Source organism: Xenopus laevis, chromosome 4S, assembly GCF_017654675.1.
Source record: "Xenopus laevis strain J_2021 chromosome 4S, Xenopus_laevis_v10.1, whole genome shotgun sequence".
Lineage (NCBI taxonomy): Eukaryota > Metazoa > Chordata > Amphibia > Anura > Pipidae > Xenopus > Xenopus laevis.
Genome location: NC_054378.1, coordinates 100,547,355 through 100,574,963, shown reverse-complemented (window position 1 = coordinate 100,574,963; position 27,609 = coordinate 100,547,355). Strand labels below are relative to the sequence as shown.

General features: G+C 41.7%; 1 protein-coding gene across 1 annotated transcript; it reads right to left on the bottom strand.

Annotated features, from left to right (window-relative positions):
• Nucleotides 1-195: 195 nt before the first annotated feature.
• On the bottom strand, nucleotides 196-27,609 carry gtpbp1.S (GTP binding protein 1 S homeolog). Its single transcript, NM_001094844.1, is given in 12 exon segments — nucleotides 196-1,874; nucleotides 3,468-3,656; nucleotides 4,976-5,154; nucleotides 6,168-6,303; nucleotides 6,431-6,613; nucleotides 6,717-6,861; nucleotides 6,984-7,098; nucleotides 7,867-7,990; nucleotides 9,607-9,955; nucleotides 17,186-17,366; nucleotides 19,293-19,404; nucleotides 27,437-27,609. Coding segments are annotated over 12 exon segments (1,965 nt in total). The 5' UTR covers nucleotides 27,596-27,609; the 3' UTR covers nucleotides 196-1,781.

The window sequence follows — 27,609 nt, the reverse complement described above, 5'->3', positions numbered from 1 at the left end:
CTAAATATAAGCCTTGTACAAATAAGGCTCTGTGCTGGGCATCCCACTCTCTTGAGAGCAATACTGGAATTAATTCTCTGGCAGTTATTTCTGTGGTTATAAAGCAGGCAGAGACTTTAATATTCTAGCTACACTTATAGCAAATAGTTAACATGCCAGTGGTTTACGGTTATATAAAAAGGTAAATATAACTACTTTATGTGTAGGATTCTTTAATGAGATATCAATATCTGTATTAATATAAAAGACCTATAACAGCAACATAACAGCACCATCTAGTGGTCATAGCGGATGGTGGTAGAAAATGGAACTTACACCCATGTGTATAAATACAAATATGTCCTGTACAATAATGAGTACATTCACACTTTCTTGCTAAATGAACATAAATATTAAGAAACCTTGAATTCTAAATGGGAACTATTGCGATAATGGAAATTGAATAAGCTTCAGCATACTTGGATAAGAAAATTTCTAAATACAATCAAATAAATATTCGGTACCATTTCTGAAATGATCAAGTTTATATTTACTATGCCTCTCTCCGCATCAGTTTCTCTTCATTCTGTCTTCATGCAGCAGTTGGGTGTCAGATATTCATTGAGAGTTAGATCCAATATATCTTATGGGGGGGGGGCTTCCTTTCTTAGCAGATGAATTACAGCTCCCTCAAATAACAGATTCCAATACAAACAAAATAATTCTGCATGTAGAGAGACATGATGTCTGGTGATTTTAATAGAGTGAGCAGAGAAAGGAACTTTATTATTTCAGAAACTGTACAGAATTTTTAAATTGATTGTATTTAGAAAAAAAGTTTCTTATTTCAGTATGCTGAAGCTTGTATTAAAATTTTCATTTTTGCAATAGTTCCCCTTTAAAAGAGCCAATTTTACCTTTAAATTAACTTGCCTTTAAACAACTTCCGTAAGGTATCATGGGATTCCGACATGAAGGTCAGAGGAAAACATCCGAACTAAAAACCAACAGCAATACTAAACAAATGTATTTTTCCCCCCAAATAAAAATGTCAATTTACTTTTTTTTTTTAAATGTCAATTTACTTTTTTCTGTTACTTTAATAAAACTCAATCCTCTTTTTGAAATGTCTTCCCAGTTTTGTTTGACATCAACAGGAACCTTTTCCACACAGATATGGAACCCATTAATTGCAGCAGATTAAAAAAACATAAAACAGGGTATCTCAACTTTCTCTGATCATTCTTCATTAAATTTAAGAAAAACATTTGTTTTTCCAGGAGTAAAAAATAAAACTGTAATATATGGGGGTGGTAGAGGGCAGGTAGCCAAGTGTACCAATCCCCCCTCCACAAAAAATAAAATATTTGCCAATTGGTTTATAAACAGGACTTTGCCATAACCAAAAAAGTGATCGACCATCATTTAAAAAAAAAAAAAAAAAAGATAAAACAAAAAGCTTGACTACCAGATGGAGGGAGCACAGCTCTGTTACCTTATAAGTGAATGAGATTGCTCTCTCCACACTTCCAATTCATATTTCCAGTTCCAGAGTGAACTGTACAATTCTGCAGGGATGGTGCTTTGTGTCATTGAACATCCTTAAGACCATTCATAACCAGATAAGATAAAAACACTGTCTGACGATCACAACAACTTTGAGACAGAGATGAACAAATGGCAAAGCAGCAGGTACAAAAAAGGACGATGGTTTGAAGAACATGGGAGTGTGTTGCTTCTCTCCACTATGTTGTAGTGAGGCATGTACAGCTTATCATAAGGGCTGGAGGGTTACGTGAAGTTCAACATCCACCTGTGGATGCTGTACATGCCCCCTGAGCTTTCACTTTATGTCTCTGCCCTCCACGGCGTCTTCCACCACCTCCGGTCTTAGGCTGTCAAGAGAGAAAATGTAGGCATATTAGAGAACGCTTCAAATCTAAAACACAAACATATCTTAGAAGTCTAAGGTAGAACGGATTCACAATACAAAAAACAAAAACAAAACCCCAGACAGATCAGCAAGGCTCGAGCAGTTCCATTATGGAGAAGCTTAAGAATGCCAGTTTGCAGTCTGTCATCTCATAGGACTCGTGTAACTCCAAAGTTATTCATCGTAACATTACACAGTCAAAATAAATAAATAAAAAATAAATTAACCAGAGATACAATCTCCAGAGCCTTTTTCGCCAGATCTCCAAAATGAAATCAGTTGAATTTGGCAAATATTTGCTCAATCACAAATCTGTGGGAAGTTGCCGACAGCAGAGTCAGGATTTTGAACCCAGCCTTCCCCTTGTTTTAGGCCTAGACAGGGGCCACTAGGCTGTTAACTTGTTCAAGTCTAGCAGAGGGTCTAATATCATATGGACACCCTCCAGAATACTCCAGAGTAGTAACTGTGTGATCAATAGCCAACCAAAGCTACTGTATATTTTCATGCAAAATTGCTATGATGACCAAAGTTACTATAGCTCCAAGGATGGGGGGGGGGGAGACACGCAAGAACATGGTCCCCAATATTTTGCTCTTTTAGATTTATTCCCCTATGCCATAAGCAGCGAGACTCGGGATACTGCAGGAGTGGAGGAGGCTGCCAGTAGCCCATGACAAAAATATTACTCTAGAAACAGACACTTACTTAAAACTAGTTGAGATTTTCTGAGGAACTATTTAAAAACACAATACAACAGCCATTCTTAGGGGCAAATTTACTAAAGGGCGAAGTGACTAACACTGGTGAAAATCTGCCAGCGTGACGTCATTTCAGGACTTCGCCGATTTACTAAGAGGCGCTGTCGTAAATTCACTAGTGAAGGAGATAGACTGTAGCGATACTTCGCACTCTAACGGCAGGCGAATTTTCGCTCTGGCGAATGTACGCAACTACGCAAATTCACTAAGATACGCATTTTCATAAAAGTTAACTCTTGCGCCAGACTTGCCTTCGCCACCTCAGACCAGGCGAAGTGCTATAGAGTAGATAGGAATTCCTCAAAAAAAATGTGAAGATTCCCAAAAGTCACAAAAAACGCTGGCCGTCCTGGCGAATCTACGCCTGGCAAAGTGTTGCAATGTCATCGAAGCTGGCGCAATTTCGGAGGTAAGTAAATTTGCCCCTTAGTGCTTCTACTTTGTGTGCCATACATACATGAATAGAACAAAACTATTTGTTTACCTCATAAGACTCGAAGCTACAGTATAAAAACAATGTTTGCACTTTATCCAGCTCATCTGGTTTGATTTTTCAAATATCCTAAAGGCAAGACATTAATATTCACCTGGCTTCACTAGGAAATATAAAGGCCAATGATATTTATTTAGCTAGCAGTGCAAGAGAATGGTTGGAAATCTCTATAATAAAGAGATCATTTATAGTATTTTATCCTGTATTGGATGAAGTGGTTGTAATACAATTATAAAAGAAAAAAAAGAAAAAAAAAACAGGGCAAACGATGCAATTTAGCCATTTTTATTTCTCTGTTCACCTGTGCTTGCATAGCGCCGGCTCCTGCAGTTACCCCAATGGCAGCAGCTGAAGGAGAAGCCTCCTCTGTTACCGCTGCAGCCGGGCTCTGTTCATCCTTCTTCCCGTGCAGACTTTTTTTTGTGGACTGCATCTTGACTTGTTGTGGCGGCTTGGAGTTCATGGGCAGGTTGTTTGTACTTTGTAACAACTGATAAAGAGACAGAATACATAGATTTATAACATATTTGGGTAACACTACAGTATACCACGCAAAGCGGATTCAAAATTTGCATTCGAAAAATTTATCAGGACATGAAACCACTGAGGGGGAGGGGGAAAAGGGAGCACAGGCAATTCTAGAGTAGTCTAAGGATGTGTGTGTTGGCACGCTGCTGCACAAGATAGAGATCAATCTGCAGAACAGAGAAAACCAATTGCAATAACATTGGGATTAACCGTCATTTTTACCGGCCAGGCCGCTAAAATACCAGCCAGGTGGCAACCCTAGATAACGGTGATATATTGCTGGGGAAACAAGTGTCATGAAATGAGCACATTACTAAAAAGTTCTGAAATAATGCACATTATTTTGAAAGGCTGTTGCTCTTACAAGTGGGTATGACTAAAATAGTTGTGGATAATTAGATTGGCATTCTATTTGGGAACTGCCATCACCCAAAATTTTCTGAGCCACCTCAACCACTGGGTGGGGACTAACAAAACCTCAAGAATCAGAGGACCTTGGGCCCAAAAAAAGTTGGAAAAACTCTGCTTCAATAAAGGGATACAGTCACTTCATTGTTACGTTTTTACACACGCACTCTTTTTTGTTACATTAGAAGTTCAGATTTCATGCATGTATATAGTTTTGAAGTTCAATGCTTGTGGTTACATTGCCTTAACCTTGTGTTCTTATTTCTTTCAATTAAGTCAGCCACAGGCATTTAAAGCAACAGCAGTGTGGTTTATGTACCATTATTTGTTCCTGATTTGTCTTGGGGGACAGTAGTTTCATCCTTGGGTAAAAAAATAAATAAATGCTGCCATAAAGCAAAATAGGCATGTGTTTGCAAGTAGTAGTAGTATTGGGGGATGGAAGAAGCTTTTTGATCGCTTGAACAGGAAACATGTACAGGTATGGGATCAGTTATCTGGAAACCAGTTATCCAGAAAGTCTCCAATTATGGGAAGGCTGTCTCCCATAAACTCCATTATAATCAAATAATCCACATTTTTAAAAATGATTTCCCTTTTCTCTGTAGTAATAAAACATTACCTTGTACTTAATCCCAACTAAGATAGAAATAGTCCTTATTGGAAGCAAAAACAGCCTATTGGGTTTATTTAATGGTTACATGATTTTCTAGTAGGAATGAAGATCCAAATAACAGAGCATTCTGTTTAACAGGTCCCATACCTGTATACAAGTAAAAAAAATTTAATTAACAGTACAGTCTCCTAAGTAACAACAAATACAAGTCAAAATAAATGTAAATACAGGGATTGCTTTTCTTATACTAACCCTACCTTGGTAATTGTTCCCACTGCTTTGGTACGTCCCTCCCTGAATACAAGCCTCTGGTCAATGTGCAAGTACTCAGGGGTTTTTATAAAGCGGAAGTGCACGATGGCCTTGTCCCCAGTTCGTAGGCAGTCACGGCTCATGGTTAGGATTGTTGCAGTCTGCCGAATGCTGCCACAGTGTACTAGAGGAAAGCAGTGTAAATGACACATAAGTTATTGAGGAACCTTAAATAATTATAATAATTCTAACCACTCTGGCCAAAGCGACCTATGTTAGTCTTAATTATGAATTCAGTTTAAAGCTAAGGGGAAATAAAATCTGCCAACCTGCAGTTAAGCAGACATTGAATCAGAGGTGATTTTAGCACTTGCCCAGGATCTGAGGTTAAGTGATTACGATCCCTTACCCGACAAATTGGTATCTCCCAGCGATTAGCCTTTCATTCTCCTTTAATCTTTCATCTCTTTCTCACTGAGCAAATTATTTTAATGTTTCTGAGAGAAAGCCAGAAACTTCTCTTATATAAAGTACGCAAACCCCACAACTGCAGGCGTGCTCAGTTGGATGTGTTACTCAAATTTTTTTGTTTTTGCCACCCTAAGTTACGCCCGTGCATATAAAGGGCATTCGCTCTTATATACAGTGCATTCTCTTAATTAACACAAATATAATTTCAAGAGAAACATATGCAAGGATGGCCTCTCGAGAACAATCCTTAACTTGGTCATTGTTACAACTCCTTACAGCCCACCATGATTAAATTATTATAGATTAAAATTCTATCCACAGATTCCTAGTAAATCTATTTTTTCCACAAGAAGATTCGGGGAGATTAGTCGCCCCAGTGACAAATCTCCTCTTCTTCGGGACAACAATCTCCCCGAACTGCCTTCTCCCTGTCCTCCGGCGGGTAAAATGAAAATAGCCTACGGCAATGCACATGCGGCCCTTCATTTCCCGAAGTTTCCTTGTGAGGCAACTTCGGAAAATGAAGCAACGTGTGTGCATTCCCCCAGGCGATTTGCATTTTAGCTGGCAAATCTGCTTGTGTGGCCTGACCTGTATAGCATGGGGCATGGTACTATACATTATCTTCAAATTCCAAGTAAAATTGTACACAATGCTTTTTTTCTATATATTTTCAGAGCAATCTGCTCTACAATTTCCACTGCCATTGAAGTGAACACTAATTACCCATTGCTTGATAGCGAGGGCTGATAGTGGTTGGGTGGTGAAGCACCAAGATCTCTGCTTCAAACTCCCAAGATGCTTGTGGATTAAGGCGTGGGGAGACCATCACCATGCCCTTTCTGATGGTGGAGCGTTTAATCTAAAGATAGAGCAAAACACAATAGTGAAGCCAATTCATGGAAATATCCAACCTTAAAATATGGTATTCATAAGCAAGGGAGTATATCATTAACACATGAAATCCACAAGTGGTCACACTTTCTCACCTTCTTTAGCGCAAAAGATGCAGTTTGGCCACCTCGCACCTCTTTAACTGGCATACGTTTGCGGTGGATGGACTTCACTGCAATGGAAGTAAAGTTGCCTAATGGATCTGGCCCCAGCAGCAATAGGTCATTTAATTTTATTAGCCCCCTCAATGTTGTGCCTGACACTACAGTGCCGACACCCTGTAAATACAACAAGATATTGAACTCCAAGTTGTGTCAAAGGTATTTGACTTTACACAATACGCAGTTTTGGTGCAAAAGCAAAATTCATTTTCATTCTTACAGGTACAGAGTAGGTGTCATCGATCTGAAATTCTGCAGGCTCCTCTTCCCGCGAGCTACTGCGAGGCGACAACAGGTTCAGAAACATTTTCAAGAGATCCAAGTTCTCCCCTGTAACATTTGAGATCTGGAAAATTGGACACATCCTGCGGAAGGAAAATGGAAGCATAGGTTAAAAAAATAAAAATAAAAAAATAAGTCACAGAACAAATGAAATTTAAGGATGAAAGATACACGAGTGGCAATGAACAATGAAGGTGGCACCAACCTCTCTGAGCTAAAGTTTGAAGCAGTTACAATCACATCATCCTTGTTCTGCACCAACACTGGGATTTTCCTACAGCCAGGAGACTTCAGCAGCCTCTGCAGCAACTTCAACGTTTCTATAATGGAAGAAGCAGACAGATTATGAGGGTACATTCATCAAAAGAATGAATAAACTAAACGATTGTCCACATCTGACAAAACACGAAGAGTTAAAATACTAAAAGATTTGGGTAGAAATGATTGGAGTATTGATTGGTGTCTTCTCAGACAGTTTAATTCTAGAATAATCCTATTAAAGGGGTTGTTCACCTTTGAGACAACTTAGTATGCTGTATAGAGTGATATTGGGTTACATTTTTTATTATTTGTGGTTTTTGAGTTATTTAGCTTTTTGTTCAGCAGCTTTCCAGTTTTAGCAATCTAGTTGCTAGGGTCTAAATTAACACAGCAACCATGCATTGGTTTGAACAAGAAACTGGAATATGAATAGCAGAGAACCTGAATAGAAAGATGAGTAATAAAAAGCAATAACAGTACATGTGTAGCCTTACAGAGCATTTGCTTTTTAGGCAACTGTTAAGCTTAGTTTTAACCGTTCCTTCTCCTTTAAGGAATTGTGGGATAATGAGCGTTGTATGTAACCTTTACGATAGTTAACACTCAAGACGTCTGTTCACGATCACAACCAAAGTCAGAGATATTTCACCCTCCTTACATGCATCACCTTACACACTAATTTCTATTACTGTACATAAGCATATAGCAAAAGTAAAAATGCACCAAAGGCTGCATTGCACCTTTCTGGGAATAGAAAACATGGCAGATAAACGTTCCACAATTGCACAAGAATGAATAGATCTCAGATGATTTTAAGCAATGCTCACCTTGCAATATGTTTGCCGGACACATATCTATTTTGGTCACTACTACAAAGACTGGGACATTAAGTGCCAGTGCAAGGCCAAGGTGTTCTTTGGTCATGCCAACAATACCAGCGTTACTGCCAACCTGTGGGTTAGGGAAAACATATTAGGCAGAGAAGAAAAATGGTTGCTACTTTTCAGGAATCCATGGTTTCTTTGTCAGTCTAAATTTTACAAAATTAACCTGAAAGTGTGAAGTTGCGGTATCAAATTCTATACCACTTCCTAGTATACTCATAGCGTTTGATACAATTAAAGGGATTGGAAGCAATTGGGAACATACAGGGGCCATTTATAAAGTCTTGAAATTTTCCAAGCACAATAGCTGCTAGCAATCAGTTAATGTTAATCATTTTAACTGGTTGCCATAGGTTACTGGCCAGGAGCAATTTTGCCCAGTGTTGATAGATAAGCACCACCGCTTGTTACTTTTCTTAGACAGGCAAAAAAAATTTTTCCCATGACAGTATCCCTTTAAAGTTGTATAAAACAACTAGCACCGCTGTTTTTTCCCTTTTATCCTATTGCAAGTTTTCTTGGCATCAATTAAGGTTTATATTCACAGAAAAGTGAGAAAGACCATCTCCACAAGATACTCTAAAAACCTATACAAGTGATGTGGGTGTGAGTATTTAGGAGCATTGCCTTCCTTTCCACCCTTTAATAAAAATATGATTAAAAGTAATTAATTGTAACAAGAGCTATAAATTACCTTTTAAAAATATATTCTTATATATTTAGGTCAGCGATAATTAGTAGGGATGCGCCAAATCAATTATTTAGGATTCGGCTGAACCCCCGAATCCTCCGCAAAAGAGTTGTCCGAATACAGAACCATAATTTGCATATGCAAAAAAAATTTTTTTTTACTTCCCCAAATTAGGATTCGGATTTTGTTCGGCCGGGCAGAAGGATTGGGCCTAACACAAATCCTGCTGAAAAAGGCCGAATCTCTAACCGAATCCTGGATTCGGTGCATCCCTAATAATTAGTGATGTCAATTGCTTATGACTAGGGATGAGTGAATTTTTTCGCTTTGGAAATGACGAATGGCCAAACGAAGAATGGTCATGGAGCCCTGAGGGCACCCACTCCTATTGCATCTTAGCGATGTATACTGGTCCAGTTCTCTTTTCGAGAGAAAAAGAGCAAAAATGGCATGCAAATGCAATTAGTGGATGGTTCTTTTGGTTTGTTTTGGAAGGAAGGTACTCTTACATCTAGTTCTCTGCCCGAACCTTTTCAGTTTAGCTTTCTTGCCACTAAGCAAATGCTAGGCTCCATTCCTGCCCAAGTTCTTTAGACAAGTAGGCACATATATTAATGTGCTGCATAGTGCATGGATTTGGTGGTAGGACATCTGCTGTAATGTCTCAAGACTTACAACTTTTGCCCACCTACGGCTCTCAAAAACACTCCAACACACTGTTCCTCACTATCTCAAGCAACATTATTCAGGGAAATATTCAGTGACTTACCTACATATAGATATATCATAGGTGCAGATTTTAAAGCAAAGACAAATGCATGTTAACTATCTGAATAAAAATATTTGTTTCCTGCTAATAACTCAAATATATTTATGAATAAAATATATATTGGGACGTGTCTCACGTCTGGCTAAAAAAACATTTAGTTTATAAGACTCATGATAAGGCTTATGATAAACGGCTTATACAAAAAGACCCTTGTCCCACTCACCATGAGCATGCAGAAATCAGGGAGATGTCCTGTCATCCCAAACACAGTTGTCTTCAAGTACTTCTCATGTCCAGCCAGGTCAATGAATGTTATTATTTTAGAGGATTTCTCACAGATCTTTGTCCACTCCAGGCTTCCTCCATGGTTGTCTGGTTTATTGACCACTTGTCCGTGGTTGTCAAACCCTAGGATGTCATTACCAACACTGCTGGTGCGGCCGGATTCAATCTCGTGCTTGTGACGGAAAAGCTTTTGTCGTGCAAAACCACGTCCATTGTCCAGTTCCCCATGAGTCAGTACTCCCAGAAGTGTACTCTTTCCAGCATCCACATTGCCAACAACTGCCACTCTGCAGAAGACACAGAAGGATAACTTCATTCATAAACCTGTTCGTACATATTTTTAAACTATTTTTAAAAAAGTAAATCGTTTATAACCTGGAAGAGCTAAAACAGTTGCTTATACACCCTATGTACCAATAAGCTTCAAGTGCCAGTGTTCATGGAAATAAAATATGTTCACAATAGATTCTATGAGTAACAGGAGTAAATACAGATACAGGTATGGGACCAGTTATCCAGAATGCTCAAGACCTGGGGCTTTCCGGATAATGGATCTTTCCGTAATTTGGATCTTCATATCTTAAGTCTACTAGAAAATCATGTAAACATTAAAAACTCAATAGGCCGGTTTTGCTTCCAGTAAGGATTAGTTATCCTTGGTTTGGATCAAGTACAAGTTACGGTTATATTTTTACAGAGAAAAAAGGAAATCATTTTTTTTAAAATGTGGATAAAATGGAGTCTATGGGACATGGCCTTTCCATAATTCTGAGCTGTCTGGATAATATTTATCAAAGTGATGAACTTTCACCCATTGATAAATACGCCTCTAAAAATCCCATAGAAATGAATGAAAATAGGTGGTATTTCACTCTAGCAGACTGTGGTAATCTCCAACTTCACTCATTGATAAATATACCCCACTCAGCATTCTGTGAACGGTTCGAGTGCCAAGCAGATTTCTTTTTTTTTTTAAAAGTTTTTATTTTCATTTTAACAAGGAAAAAGGAAGAAAAGAAAGAAAGGAAGAGAGAGAAAAGAACAGCAAGATTGACATTGTACATCTTTGGAGCCATAATAATACAAAATCCGTGCCATTACATGTGTTCCGTTGTTGACGTTATCTAACAGCTTGAGAGCAACATATCATAATTTAATTTTAATTATTTTATTTTTTAGCTAGTGTCCTCCATGTCCAACCACTGGGCCCAAACCTTCTCAAATTTTTTGGGGCATCCCCGAGCTATGTAGGTAATTTTTTGGTTTGGAAGGGAATCATTGACCAAATTTCTCCAGAAGCCTAAAGATGGAGGAACCGTGGACTTCCACTGTAGTAAAATGGCTTTCTTAGCATAGTACAACAACTGGAGATAGCATAATTTAACACCGGCCTGCATGCCAAGATCATCCACAACCCCCAATAGACATATCCGAGGATTTTTTATACATGGGACCCTCAATGTGGCAGAGATATGGTGTAGAACTTCCCCCAATACCTTTGGATATGGGGGCAGGACCAGAAAACATGCAAAAATGTGCCGACTTCCTGTAAGCATTTGACACAATGGTCTGGGGTTAAGGGATATATCCTAGCCAACCTGTGAGGGGTTAGATACACTCTGTTGAAGAATTTTGCCTGGATATATCTGTCTCTGACTGACATAGTGATAACCGGTATCTGCTTCAGAGCGTCATCCCACATCTCATCCTCCAAATCAGGAATATCCCTAACCCACATCTGCTTTACCTTGGCTAGGGGGTCTGGGGAAGCCTGGCACAGAATGGTATAGAACCAAGTCGTTGGTTTTTTAAGATCCACCCTTCGTAAATATTTCTCCAGTGTGGTGTCCATCAAATCGATGGGTGGGGTGGGAAACTGCATTCTGAATGCATGTCTAAGTTGTAGATACCTAAAAAGCATAGAGTTGGGTAGCTGAAATCTTTCTTTTAGGTTTTGGAACCCCTCGATGTCCCCATTCTCTATGATGTCCCCAAGTGTTTTAATTCCTCTAGATGCCCAGGTATTAATATCAGGTATTGAGCCAAAGTGTGAGAGCATACCATTGCCCCAAATAGGTGTCCAGGGGGACCACACTGTCCTCGCCTTGTGGACATGTTTGAGGCTTTTCTTAAATACCTCGGCCACTGTAGCCATAGGTGTAGTAATTTTATAGTACTCTGAGGGACCCCGATATGGCAGTTTGGACAACGCTTCCAAAGACCCCATGCTAGCAGCTTCCAGTATAGTAGAGGGGTTGTCATTTTGGGGTACCATCCACCAGTGCACATAGGTTAATTGACTGGCCAAGAAATATAACTTGAGATTAGGGAGCGCCAGTCCCCCACATGTCACCGGGACCTGCAATACGTTGAAACTCATACGTGGGTGCTCCCCCGCCCATATGAACCTCCTCAGTATGGAGTCTATGTATGTAAACCATTGACTTCGTGGTAGGATAGGCGAGTTGTGGAATACATACAAGAACTTGGGTAGGAACACCATTTTAAATAGGTTAACCCTACCCGGGGGGGAAAGGGGCAGCTGTCGCCAGACCTCAGTCTTGGCCTTCAAAGCCTCCACAATTGGGGTCAGGTTATTCTCCTCGAATTTCTTGTAGTCCCTGTGGATGTTTATTCCCAAATATTTAAACTTCTGCAGGACTTGTAGGTGACAAATTTGTGTTGGTGAACCAATGGGTAGCGGGTCGATTGGAAATATCACAGATTTGGCTCTGTTAACGCAAAGGCCCGAATATTTCCCAAACTCCTCAATAAGATTCAGGGCTGCCTCTAAGGCTCTACCAGGATTAGCCAGGTAGAGGAGCATGTCGTCTGCGTACAGCGACACCTTTTCCGTTATGTTACCTACCAGAAGTCCCTCCACCTCCTGGGCTTCCCTTAGTTTCACTGCCAGAGGCTCTATTGCTAGAGCAAACAGCAAAGGGGAGAGGGGGCATCCCTGCCTAGTCCCCCTTTCGAGCCGTATTGCCTGTGTAAGTATACCATTAACTAAAACCTTGGCTTCCGGTTTGCAGTATAATGCCTTTATCCAACCCAGAAAACGCTGCCCAAATCCAAATCTGCCCAAGACTACCCAAAGGTACTCCCAAGACGTGTCAAAGGCCTTTGCCGTGTCCAAGGACACCACTATCCTCTTCCCACTGTTGATGTGATCAAGGGCTAAGTTATTGAACAATCTCCTAATATTAATGTCGGTGGCCTTGTTTGGCATGAAGCCAGTCTGATCTGGGTGCACCAATTCAGTTATTACCCTTTTTACTCTATTAACTAGCACTTTTGCAAAAATTTTTGTATCACAGTTCAGCAGGGAGATGGGGCGGTACGAATCACAACTGTCAAGTGGTTTTCCGACTTTGGGAATCAGAATTATATGGGCCATATAACAAGAGTCTGGAAGTGGAGTGTCTGGCGATACTCTGTTAAAGAGTGCACAAAGCTTGGGAGTTAAAGTCGTCCCGTGTTTTTTGTACCACTCCGTTGGGATACCGTCTGGTCCAGGGGACCTTCCTGCCGGCATGTCAGCGATAGCCTCAGCTATTTCCTCCTCAGCCAGGTCAGCCTCCAATTCCCCTATCAGTTGTTGATCTAGGCGTGGGATTGGTATTTTATCAATGTATGCCTGAAGTTCCTGGGGTGTATGTGATGGAGGAGCAGCATAGCTGCTTTGATAGTGTTTATGAAACCTATTTACCACATGCGGCCTGTCAGTGATCAGAACAGCATCATCCCCCATAATTCCCTGTATAACCGTATGTGGGACATCCCCCTTTGCTAGCAAGGCAAGTAACTTCCCATTTTTGTCCCCCTTATCAAACCACGCGGCTTTCCTATATATTTCATTCTGGGAGGCTTTTTCGGTTACCAACAGGTTTATACGTCTCTGGGCAGCCGCATGATCCTGTTTGATACCGTCTGTAGGGTGGGCTATTAGATCGGATTCAAGGGCGAATAGTTCCGCCCTGGCCACGTCTAGTTTTGCATCATGCTCCCTCCTTACAGACGATATCAGAGAGATATATGTACCTCTTGCGTGGGCTTTGCAAGCATCCCATACTATATCTGCGGAGGCACTGCCTTGATTTTCCTGCCAGTAGGCCTCAAGCAGTGGGGCGTATTTCTCCTCTACTTTATCGTTGGAGATCCATTTAGGGGGGAGTCTCCAATTCCGTGTGACCCCAGGGTCCCTTCCCTGCAATGACATTATTACTGGGGAGTGATCAGAGCACACTCGCGTGGCAAAAAATACATTTTCCATGGCCTGTAACACCTCGGCACTGACCAAGATGAGGTCGATCCTGGACAGCGCCGAAGAGGAGGAAGTATAGCACGAGAACTGCTGGAGGTACGGATTCCTCCATCTCCATGAGTCTATAAGGCCGGTTGCGTCTAACCACTGCGCAAAAGCTTTGTTGTCACTGGCAATGGGTCTCAGCCTGTCGAGGCCAGGGTCAGGGACCATGTTAAAATCCCCCGCCCAGATCATAGGGAAGCTTCCCAACTTAGCAACCTTATGTAGAATCTCGTTAAGAATTTGTAAATCCGCAGGTGGCGGCAGGTAAACATTGACAAATATAAATGTGGAGCCGTCCACTTGTCCTTTCAGAATTATAAATCTCCCAAAACCATCTGTCATTATCTTTTCTAACGTAAAGTTTAGGTTTTTCCTAATCAATATGGCCACACCCCTGGAATAGTTGGAAAATTCTGCATGGTAAACTTTTGCAACCCAACATCTCTTCAGGGCCCTAACCTTCTGACCCACGAGGTGGGTTTCCTGTAACATAATAAGGTCTGCATTCGCTTTCTTAATCTGTTCCAGCACCACAGACCTTTTGATTCTGTCATTTAAACCCCTGACATTCCATGATAGTAAGTTAAACTTTTGTTGTACCGCCATTGCATCTGCAAGAAGCATGAATGAGTGGGATAACCCTGAGCCCCTTCCCTAGAGCAGAAACCCGTAGTGTAGACATATCATAATAGACATTCAAATGGCACAATGAATCCGTGTATATCTGGCATCCACATAACATCAAAAAAAGAGTTAGAAAAAGACAGATAGTAAAACTTCCCCGAGTAGAATTCCCCCCTCCCGGTATCCTCCCCCTAACTTGGAGATACATCGCTCCCAAACTATCTCTCGTTCCAGGGCGTGTGGAACTCTGAGTAACTTGAACAACAAACCCAACGGGCAGCAGACCAAACTCGCTCTGTGATTTAAAGTGAGTCAGCAGCAGTGACCTTTTTAGACCGAATCCTTGACTGCGCAACATTGTGAGCAGCTCTTACCCCGGGTACTGCAGGATTAAGTCCCAAAATAATCCCCTACCTCCGGCCATCATAATAACCAATGTCAAAGTAGCTCCCTCTCCGCTTCTGGGGGCCCGCCCCCCCCGCCAGCAATTCCGGAAACAAACGGCCATTTGTCCCATGTGTGCCATGTTCAGATGAGGGACGCAGCAACTATCAGGGAACAACTTGTATTCATAGTGTTTGTGTAAGGAGGTGGTCCAATGGGCAATAAGTACAGGCCATGCAGGGAAACACAGGGTGGAAGAAGAAATCCCAGGGCTTAGCCTCTCAAGGCTAACCCCCCAAACAAGGGGGACAGGTTATTGGGCACGTGGGCTACGGTTACCTCTTGGCCGGCGTTCGAGCCAATTCAGAACCTCCTCGGACCGATCAAAAATATCGGCTTGTCTCCCTCGATCACTCTGTGCTTTGCTGGAAACAGCATGGAGTAGGTAATTCCCAGGTCCCGGAGCTTTCGCTTGACCCCGGTGTATGACATTCTCTTCCTCTGCACCGCTGCGGAGTAGTCGGGATAAAGTGAGACTTTGGCTCCGGCATATTGTATCTCTCCCTTGTTCCTTGCCTCACGTAGGGCCGCATCCCGATCTCTGTAGTTTAGTAGTTTCATGAGAAATGGGCGAGGAGGTGCCCCCGGTGGGCCAGGTCTGGTCGGGACTCTGTGGGCCCTCTCAACCACATATTGTGCAGAGAAGATTGTTGCGCCGAGGATTTCTTTCAGCCATGATTCCGCAAAGGATTCAGGATTGGCCCCCTCACATCTTTCTGGAAGCCCCACCACACGAATATTGGACCGCCTTTGCCTGTTTTCCATGTCCTCTAGTCTATCAGTAGTAGCCAGTAGCTGGCGATGCAGGAGCCTTATATCTTCCGGCAAGGAGGCTGTACTGTCCTCCAGTTCGCTTATCCTGCCTTCTGCACGACTTGTCCGCTCCCTTATTGTTTGTAGATCTTGTTTTATCAGGGAGAGATCAACCTTAAGTTCCTCCAGTTTGGAGGTAAAGGTAGTGGACAGAGTGTTCTGGCACTGTAGGATGGCCGCCATGAGGTCTGTGGGTGTCGGGTCCTCTTGGGCCCCAACTTCCTGTGGCTCATTTGTTTTTGCAGGGCTCAGTGCAGGTGTTTGTGCAGGTGTTTGTGCATTAAGCGCATTGTTTTTGGGGCTGTGCGACGGACCGCCGCCATTTTGATTTGGAGCGCGGGCAAACTGCTCGAGCCGCGCTGCAGCGTCGGATTTCCCTTTGGGAGCGTTTCTACGCATACCTGTGGACTGCTGCTGCTTTCGGTAAGTTAATGGAGGTTAACCTGCTACTTTTCGGTCACCGCCGCTCCTATATATATGGCACACAGGATTATTATAGAGCGGAGCTCCGCCGCAGCACGTCTCCTCAGCCCAGCATCCGGCCACGCCCCCTGCCAAGCGGATTTCTAATATATTCCCCCAATATATTCCCGTATCCCAGTTTTCTATACCAGTTTTCCTGCTAGTAATGGTCTATGCCATGTATTCTAAATAAGCCTCAGAAGACTCAAGGGTCATCAGTATCTAAGGAGCTCAAGATTCTGACGGTTTACCTCTGAAGGAGAGGCCTTAGTGCCTGGCTTAAATTGGCCATAGACACAAAGATTAAGTCGCACAAATTTGTTTTGTATGATTTTCGGACTGTGTGGGGATTGTCCCGACATCTTTCATACCATGGCGATCGATCGTTTAGTCGATCGGACAGGTGAGAAGAAATCGGTCGCTAACTATAATATCTCTGCATGTATTGCCTGACAATATCTATGGGTGACTGTCACTGCTATTTGTCGGACATAACTTCCACATGATTACAGTCACGGGCAGAACATTATCTGATTTGATCTTTTATTACTTTATTTAATCTGACTGGTTAGTGGCAGGTCAGATGATTGCTGCGTCCAGTTGTTCGTCGGATACAAGGCTAAAATCGGCTTGACTATGGCCAGATTTAAAAGCAATACACTGCACAGATGAAATTAACGGTACCAAAGGATGCAGGGATAGCTCATTCGTTCAAATTTTTACTTGTGATTTGTAAATCTGAGCACACGATAGAGAAGAAAGGTGCACATTACACATAAAGCATGTAATTGTACGCAACAGATCAGGGCACAGCACAATGTAAGCCCGTTTAAAAATGAAAAGGGATAAGCAAATGTCTCACCTTACTTCCAAGAAGTCATTATCTCCCACGCTCTTGCGCACCAGGTAGTCTTGTACTTTGCCTCCAGCTTCCTGATGCTCCCGCAGCAAAATCATGTCAGCAACAATCTGTTCTGCCATACTAGTAACAGTGGCCACCGATGCTTCCATATCAGCCTCATTGAGTCCGTATTCTGTACCATCTGGCAAAAGGACAATGAAATGGAGATTTCTTTATTATTAATATATGGGGGTGGAACTAGCTAAATAACACACCATGAAAGCTAGAACATGTACACATACGTTCTTAAAGACCCTTGATTAAAAGAACAGAAACATAAATGCTTTAAAGGAGATTGAAAGGTTAATACTAAGTAAGCTTTATCAGAAAGGTCTATATCAGGGATCCCCAACCTTTAGAACCCGTGAGCAACATTCAGAAGTAAAAGAAGTTGGGGAGCAACAAAAGCATGAAAAATGTTCCTGGGGTGCCAAATAAGGGCTGTGATTGGCCATTTTGTAGCCCCTATGTGGATTGTCAACCTACATTGAGGCTCTGTTTGGCAGTGCAACTGGTTTTTATGCACCAAAACTTGCCTCCAAACCTTGAATTCAAAAATAAGCTCCTGCTTTGAGGCCACTGGGAGCAACATCTAAGGCAGTGGTCCCCAACCAGTAGCTCGCGAGCAACATGTTGCTCACCGACCCCTTGGATGTTGCTCCCAGTGGCCTCAAAGCAGGTGCTTATTTTTGAATTCCCAGCTTCAAGGCAAGTTTTGGTTGCATAGAAACCAGGTGTTCTGCCAAATAGAGCCTCCTGTAGGCTACCAGTCCATGAAGGGACTACCAAACAGCCAACAACAACCCTTAATTGACATCCCCATGGAATTTTTCATGCTTGTGTTGCTCTCCAACTCTTTTTTACATTCAAATGTGGCTCACGAGTAAAAAAAGGTTGGGGACCCCTGATCTAAGGGGTCGGAGAGCAACATGTTGCTCACGAGCTACTGGTTGGGGATCACTGACTCTATATAAAATACACCAGCAAACCCTCAAAGTAATGCTGCTCTGAGTCCTCTGTCAAAAGAAACACCACATTTCTTTCCTTCGATTGTGTACACATGGGCCTCTGTATCAGACTTCCTGTTTTCAGCTTAAACCTCCAGGGCTTGGGCATGCTCCGTTTGCTCCTCTCTCCCTCAGATCAAGCTAATATGGCAGCTGCTATCCTAAACAAACAGTTTCTAGTGCTGTTTACTCAGGTATGGTAAAGCATTTAACAGAATAAATATATCATTCTATATCATTCTAGACTGCACTATTGTGGCTAATATATTGGCAATAAACTGCCTCAGTAGCTTTCCTTCTCTTTAAAAGGGACATAAGAAATCTTTTTTTGTGTTCTCCAGTAGGAGATTGTTGTAGATGCAAAATAGAAGCTTCAGAAACATTATTATTTACATTGCTTCAGTCCAGAGAGGCCTTACCTAAATTATGTGCCATGATAAACAACATTTAGCTGTGGTATCAAACATAAATAAACAGATGCCATTATTTGATTCATACACAGCACCTCTGAGTGTCAATATCTATACAGTATTGTGCAACAGTAATCTCTCAAAAAAATGCTAGGGCCCAACGATCGGATCCTAGCGTTCGCCAAACGGGCGGTCGGATCGCGGGACCGCATCAACGAACAGATGCGGCTGCGATGCGACGGGATTTTTAACCCCATCCGATCGAGATCTGGCCGACTTTCGGCCAGATCTCGATCGGGGAAGCCCGTCGGGGGCCCCCATACACGGGCCAATAAGCTGCCGACTCGGTCTGTCGGCAGCTTTTATCGGCCCGTGTATGGCCACCTTTAGAGTTCAGATGGATTAAAGTGCAATGAGGTACTTGCACCAATAACTAACTGGCTTCTGAACCAGCAGTAAGTGCCTCTGCACTATTTATATATAGACACTACTTACTTTAATTCTGCAATTGATTCGTTTGCAATAAGTTGTTACATCTGAATTTTACATTTTGTAAATCTGCCCCTCGAGAACTGAGGACAAGATGAACACAATTATTTTATTCAGTTTCTTAAAAAGGCTTAACGATGTTAATAAGTTTGCATGCCATACCAGATCCTTGTCCAATAACATAGATGGTCTCCCCCCGGCCCTCATCCATCCGGTCCCGCAACTGATGCAGTAGGCTGTCATATTGCTCTGCGCTAGGGCTTACCAGAACAAACTGTTAAAAAAAAAAAAAAAAAAGATTAGAAATCATGGTATGGGTATGGAATCCGTTATTCAGAAACCTGTTATCCAATTACAGCTCTGAATTACAGAAAGGCCTTCTGCCATAGACTCCAAATTTTTTAAAAGAGATTTCCTTTTTCTCTGTAAATAAAACAGTAGCTTGTACTTGATCACAAGATCACAAGTAGGATATAGTTCATCCTTATTGGAAGCAAAACCAGCCTATTGGGTTTATTTAATGCTTACATGATTTTCTAGTTGACTTAAGATATGAAGATGTACATTATGATTCCTTATCCGGAGAGAACTAGGTATTCTGGATAACAGGTCCCTTACCTGTACAAAGTATTATTTTTTTTTTAAATATAGACTAAGGAAAGCCAGGCTGTTGTGAGCTATAAATCCAGCACCACTTAGCTTAGTTAATAACGGAATGCTGGGAGCTGTATGGAGCAGACCCGGACTGGCAATCTGTGGGTTCTGGAAAATGCCAGAGGGGCTGCTGTAAGTTGCCATAGACAGTCACTATATGTTGGGCTGGTGGGGGGCTGTTTGGGCTACTGTGTGGCCTGTTTAGGCCCTCTGTGTACAGGAAATGCCAGAGCCTATTTTGAATCTAAGTCCAGATCGGTTATGGAGTGCTGCTACAATGATAATCCCCCAGGTCAGCCATTTCTCTAAATACCAGCTACTTCCAATCTTATCTCTTTCCACTGTTTCCAATCTGCACTGCATAATGTACCAGCAAACAAAGCAATGCTTTGGAAACCCAAACAATGAGAGTGTTTCTAGAACACTGCACCACATTTTGCCTCAACACAACAGCAGCATAGGTAAAACAAAAAGAACGGCAAAGCCACCAAACTCTCCACAGACCCCAGCAGTTCTCAGATATTCTAGAAAAAGCATGAACACTTACCAAAAATATCTGCCATGTGTTTGTGGGCCTGAAATAAAGTGCAACGTTTAGAAAAATAGAATGGGGGAACATAAACAGCAGGGCTGGTGGGCTTTGCGGCCATCTTTATAGCAGAGCAGTGCACACCCATTATTTCCATGAAGGGAGCCCAAGTATTCTATACAGGTATGGGGATTTCTTCTCTGGAACACTTGGGACCAGTTTTGCCACAACAAAGATGTAGGCTAAATCAAGATGATCAGATTGTTGGCTTGAGGATCAGATCTGAGGCCCTTGCAGACATGGACAGTCCCATGCAGTCCTCATCAGTGATGTCAAAGCAAGCTAATATGGCAGCTGCTATCCTAAACAGAGAGCTTCTAAAGCTGTTTAAGTATGTGTGGTAAAGCATTCTGCAGAATAAGGACAGTGTTATAGCTTGCACTTTTGTGGCTAATCTTTTGGCAATAAACTACTTCAGTAGCTTTCCTTCTCCTTTAAAGGCAGATGCTGTCTGTAAACTTTAATTACACTTTATAAATTATTTGAATCTTGTTTCCTTTGGTCTGGGAATTCATAATTATAGCAAGCAGGCAGGTGCCATTTTGTGGACACTTATCAAGGCAAGCCTTGTATCATCTCAGAACCTTGTTTGTGCACCAGAATGGGGGACCTGATGTCCATCCCCATGTCCTGGCTACACAATTAAATGGTGAAGAGAGAGGGAGAATGTGAGGAGGGCAGTGACATCTGACATAAGTGCTGAATGGAAAGTGAAAGTAATTGCCTACCCCACCTCTATGCCTAAGGCATAGATGAGTGGCATGTAATATTTGATAGACAGCTGAAAATTTTAAAAATGTGTTTAAAATGGCTATGAATGCTTTAATTAAAAAAATTATTTGTATTTCATGTTTAATTGAAAAGGACTTTTTTATATCTGGGTGCTGCGATGCTCAATCCCCCTCATTAGAAGCAATTCAGCCAATAGCTCCACTAGATGCCCATGAACCCAAACCTAAACCACTGATTGGCCAACCTGCAAACAGGCACAGCAGCCCTGTAACAGGTGCTACCTTTCCCTGTGCTGATATATATTTGTTTGGACTTGCTACACCTCTAAGTTTAGAGAGCCAATCTTCTCTCCTATATAATCTCTTTATGTCTTCTGTTCCTTCTCTATTTAAATTTAAATCAAGAAGGAAAAATGAAAACTTTAATAAAAAGAAGCCTACTTGTGATCTGATGGAGCAAACAAACATACAAAACCCGCTTGTGCTCGGCACTACCTGTTATACAGAACCCGCTTGTGCTCGGCACTACCTGTTATACAGAACCCGCTTGTGCTCGGCACTACCTGTTATACAGAACCCGCTTGTGCTCGGCACTACCTGTTATACAGAACCCGCTTGTGCTCGGCACTACCTGTTATACAGAACCCGCTTGTGCTCGGCACTACCTGTTATACAGAACCCGCTTGTGCTCGGCACTACCTGTTATACAGAACCCGCTTGTGCTCGGCACTACCTGTTATACAGAACCCGCTTGTGCTCGGCACTACCTGTTATACAGAACCCGCTTGTGCTCGGCACTACCTGTTATACAGAACCCGCTTGTGCTCGGCACTACCTGTTATACAGAACCCGCTTGTGCTCGGCACTACCTGTTATACAGAACCCGCTTGTGCTCGGCACTACCTGTTATACAGAACCCGCTTGTGCTCGGCACTACCTGTTATACAGAACCCGCTTGTGCTCGGCACTACCTGTTATACAGAACCCGCTTGTGCTCGGCACTACCTGTTATACAGAACCCGCTTGTGCTCGGCACTACCCTTTGTACAAAACCCGCTTGTGCTCGGCACTACCCATTGTACAAAACCCGCTTGTGCTCGGCACTACCCGTTATACAGAATCCACTTGTGCTCGGCACTACCTGTTATACAGAATCCACTTGTGCTCGGCACTACCTGTTATACAGAATCCACTTGTGCTCGGCACTACCTGTTATACAGAATCCACTTGTGCTCGGCACTACCTGTTATACAGAACCCGCTTGTGCTCGGCACTACCTGTTATACAGAACCCGCTTGTGCTCGGCACTACCTGTTATACAGAACCCGCTTGTGCTCGGCACTACCTGTTATACAGAACCCGCTTGTGCTCGCACTACCTGTTATACAGAACCCACTTGTGCTCGGCACTACCTGTTATACAGAACCCGCTTGTGCTCGGCACTACCCGTTATACAGAACCCGCTTGTACTCGGCACTACCTGTTATAACTACCTGTTAATAATAAACCAGTAACTTGTACTTCATCCCAACCAAGATATAATTAATCCCTTTTAGAAGCAAAACCAGCATATTGGGTTTATTTAATGTTTACAGGATTTTCTAGTAGGCTTAAGGTATGAAGATCCAAATTAAGGAAAGACACCTTATCCAGAAAACTCCAGGTCCCGAGCATTCAGGATAACAGGTCAGATACCTGTACCAGCATCTACAAATAAACTATTTCTTGGCCACAAATATGCTGTTTTATATAAGAAACGTTCATCCTAAAGTTCCATATAGAACCAGAATTGACATTTAACTTCTCTTTATCTTCCTGGTAAAATACTGAAGCCATTGTATTTTACAAAGCCCTACCTGTTTTTTTTTTTTTTTTGCTGTGTAAACCAATCTCACCTTGAACGGCTGTCCCCAAAGCGACACATCAGCTTATTTCTATAAACTAAAGTCAAGCCTCTGAAGCAAACACACAGTTTGTACAAGTGATGGGTTAGGCCCTGATCACAGAGCATCAGCTTCTCTCTGCCTGTGTTTTATTCAGCAGATCCATTTTGCTGCACGGACAAGCACAGGCTTTCACCCGAGTGCAGATACACGGGGCAGAGATAGGCCCAAAAAAAAACATACGCGAACCTGCACTCAGATGAAGCGGTGTCTGTCAGTGCAGCAATACAGAACTGTGTTAACAGGTTGGATCCGCTTCTCTCCACCTGCGTTTTGTAAGCAGGTATGGAGAATAAAGGGGGTTTGGGCAAATATCAGATAAGGTTAAAGGGGTTGTTCACCTTCAAACAACTAGTTGTTATCAGATAGATCACCAGAAATAACGACTTTTTCCAATGACTTTGTATTTTCTATGTGTCACGGTTTTTCTAATATTGAAGTATAAAGTGTCATTTCTCTCCTTCTGAAGCAGCTCTGGGAGGGGGGGTCGCCGATCCTGTAAACTGTTCTAAATTGATACATTGAGTTGATACATTTCTTATCTTTGTCCCTGCTGAGCAGAATCTCTGGGTTTCATTACAGGCAGCTGTTAGAATTGATACAATAGTTGCTAATACTCCAGAGATGCTGCTGAGAAATGGATCAACTAAATGTTGCAAAATTGTAACAGTTTAGAGTCTGCACCTGGATTACTGAGCTGCCAGACTCAAACACCACAGACACGAACATTCAACTTTAAACTTAGATTTTGGAAAAAACGTAAAAAATAAATAATGGAAAGTAATTGGAAAAAGTCATTATTTCTAGGGAACAATCTAAAAACAACTAAATTGAAAAAAGTGTTTGGAAGGTGAACAACCCCTTTAAGAAAAAGAAAATAAGCCCACAATTTGCCTTGGCACAGTTAAGTGTCTTCAGGCTGAAACTCCTCATCCGACTGTCAAAACAATGCGTTACATTTAAATGCATCAATTTTGAGATTATAAATATGGGATCTGTTGCCCAGATTACAGGACGGCCATTTCCCATTTAGTGCACAAATAATTCGGATTTTTAAAAATTCTCTCTTTTTCTCTGTAATAATAAAACCGTACCTTGCACTTGATGGAAACTGAGCTTCATAAATCCATACTGGTGGCAAAATAATCCTACTGGGTTTATTTCATGTTTAAATAAATTTTTAGTAGACTTAAAATGTATGGAGATTTAAATGACTTTTTTAAAACTTATCTGGAAAAAAACAGGTCCCAAGCATTCTGGATAACCGATCCTGTACCAGTCAATATATGCTACAGGTATGGGATCCGTTATCCAGAAACCTGTTATTCAAAAAGCTCCAAATTACGGAAAATGCTGTCTCCTGTAGACCCCATATTACCCAAATAATCCAAATTACATAGATATATATTAAAAAAATATTTTGGATGTACAGAGCCTCTACACCTGTATTCCCCATGATGCAGGTGTGGAGGCGGTACAAGAATTATTGATTGATAATCCATTATATGTCGGTCCTCCAACTGAATTTATACTCACCCTGTTAAAACATTATCCAATGTTTAGACAATATGGGGCGTTCTATAGGAGGTATATTGACGATATTTTCTTTTTGTGGATGGGCTCGATGGAGAATTTGTCAAATACTTGAATTGTTTAGACAGTCCAGTACAATATGCAGCAGATTGACTTTTTGGATGTGAAAGTTTATAAAGAAAATGAAGGTTTGCAGGCATGTATATATGTGAAACATACTGACAGAAACACCTTAGTGCATTATCATAGCAACCACCCGAGGCATCTGTTAAATTAATTACCGAAGTCGCAGATGCTTAGGGTGGTACGCATTGATTGTGACTTAGTGAAAAGGGAGACCGATCTGAATGACATGCGCAAAAAATTTTTGATTGGGGGTACCCGAAAAAACTAGTAATGGATACTAAAAATTGGGCCCTCTCACGTGATCGTAAAGAGGTAATGAAAGAACAAGAAATAGGGCAAAAGGTTAACAAAAAAACAGCTGAGAATGACATGTACTATGTCAGTAAATATGGGGAAAACAGCGCATTGGTCAAACAGAGTGTTGCGACGCACTGGAAACTTTGGATGTCAGATGAGTCTATTTGTAATAAATTGCCCAAGAAGCCAAAGTTTAGCTTTAGAAGGGGGGAGTAAACTGAAAGAGGTACTTAGTCCCTCAGATCCTGTGCAGAAAGATCTAAAGCCAAAATCGCAACATTTTTTGATGCAACGCCCAGGAGTGCACAGATGCATGGGCTGTGTCTTTGGCGCATTTTTGAAGGGTTTGTGGGTATTTAAATGTTTGATGATAGAGCAGGTCCCCAAAAGAGTGAGAGGGGGTGATTATAATAATATGCTGCTGAAAAGAGAGGCTTTTTGGATACATGAGACTGTGTAACACCCAAGGGGCTAAATGGGCAACAAGTATTTCGCTATGTTTTAACCTGAAGTAGACTCTTTTCCCTACCAGACAGATATGTATTTTTTTAATTGATGGCAACATGTTGCAAATGTAAATGTTCAGTGATATAAAAATTGAAACAAAAGTTGAAGATACATGACAAAGATTTTTTATTTGCAGATGATGTTACAATGTATTTGCCGATTCTGGAAATGTAGTGAGCGATATTGGAACTTTTAAATTGATTTTATATGGATTTGACACATGGACATTTCACTCTCGGGACTGAGGTGACACCTAGTGGTGGATTTATATACCTTTAATGGCTGATATGTCTTTCACCTATTTTTAACATGTTTTACACTAAATGAATAATTTTATTGGTAATGACGTCATCTTTGGCGCATTTTTGAAGGGTTTGTGGGTATTTAAATGTTTGATGTAACACACAGCACTTCATCCTTGATAAATGCCCCAAAGTGGGCCAAAACGGAGACACTGTGATGCTACAATAAATCATTGAGTTTTGGAAACGGAGTGCTGGTCCGTTAGAGATAGATAGAGACACCTTTACAAAAATGCTGTTGCACGCTAGGGACTTATGCAGTAAAAAGCTTTATTAAATCGACGTTTTGACCGTCAATGGGGTCTTTATCAAGATTACTTTAACAAGACCCGATTGGGTCGAAACGTCGATTTAATAAAGCTTTTTACTGCACAAGTCCCTAGAGTGCAACAGCATTTTTGTAAATTTTTATATGATACTACTGTTAGCACCAGGGCATTAACTCTTTTCAGTGTATGCAGCAGCCCTATGGACTCACACTCTCTCTCTCTCGAAAGAACATTTGAGAAAATGATCATGGGGAGGAAACACACACAGTCAAAAATAGAGACATGAGGCTTTAAGAAAATTTCTAAAAAATGTAGCCCCTGTCAATCTCCCAGGGCCTGGTCTCATACCATGTGGCAGGGTCATGTCAGGGGACAAGTCAATAGAGACCCCAACCTAGTTTTCAGAATATAGTGAATGGAGTTACCATTTTCCTGGTATGATTAGGCACCCATACCTCTAACTCAGGGGTGCCCAAAAGGTAGATCGGGACCTAACAGTAGAGCTTTAGCTGGTGATCAGTAGATATTTTTATAATGTTACGGTTACATAAGGAATAGTTGTTTGTTAAATATAACAATATTCATTTTCCCATAAATCAATATTTTAAGTAATAGTTTTTATGGAACAGAATGCTAACCATGCTTTTATGGCTGTAGATCATAATGGGACAACATCAGTAAAAGTAGTTCTCGCATTAGTTAATTATGGGGACTCCTGCTCTAACTTATTAAGAAATAAGCAGTGCCAGACCCCAACACTAGGGGCTTGTTTACCAATAATCACTAACCTGCACCCAGTCAAATTGGTTCTTTTTCTATCTGGTAGAAGGCTGAAATGTAATTGTTGCTTGGTTGCTATTGGCAACTCAATTGGGCCACTTTATAAGATGTTAATAAAATGAGCCTTGGGGAAAACGAATACAGAGAACACTACAGAAATAGTACCCACACGGTTTAACTTTGCTGAACCAGCAATAGGGTGGCCAAAAGGAATAGAAAGCCAAAGACAAATAAAAAGAGGCCATAGGATTAGAAGGCCAGAGAGAGGATTGTGGGAGATGTAGTCCAGCAACAGTTGGAAAGTTACTGAGAAACTTTTCTACCAGGCAAGTGCGTTTAATGTGGTACTACAACTCCCAGAATCCTACATACGTATTCCTGCAGCTGGTGGTAGTTGAGTAATAATGGAATGCCTGTGGGACAGAATAGACATCAGTGAAGTAACTGTGTATGTCAGACACATGGGCCTCACATCCTTGCCTTCTCTTACTGACACGTTCACTCACTCCCGCTGCTTAGCCCTTAGCTGTCAGTCTACTGACCCCCCCTCCCCCTCACTATCAAATGTCGCTTACTTTGCTAGTCACATCAATATCGGCTTCTCCGTTTCTCAGAGGCTCCCCATCCAGACTACAATCTGAATCCTCTCCGTCGGGCTCCGGGGAGAACATAGAAGCCGGGACCGGAGACTCGCTCGTATTCGGCTCCGTTTGAGATGACGCTAGGGAAGCCATCTTGAATCTGCTTG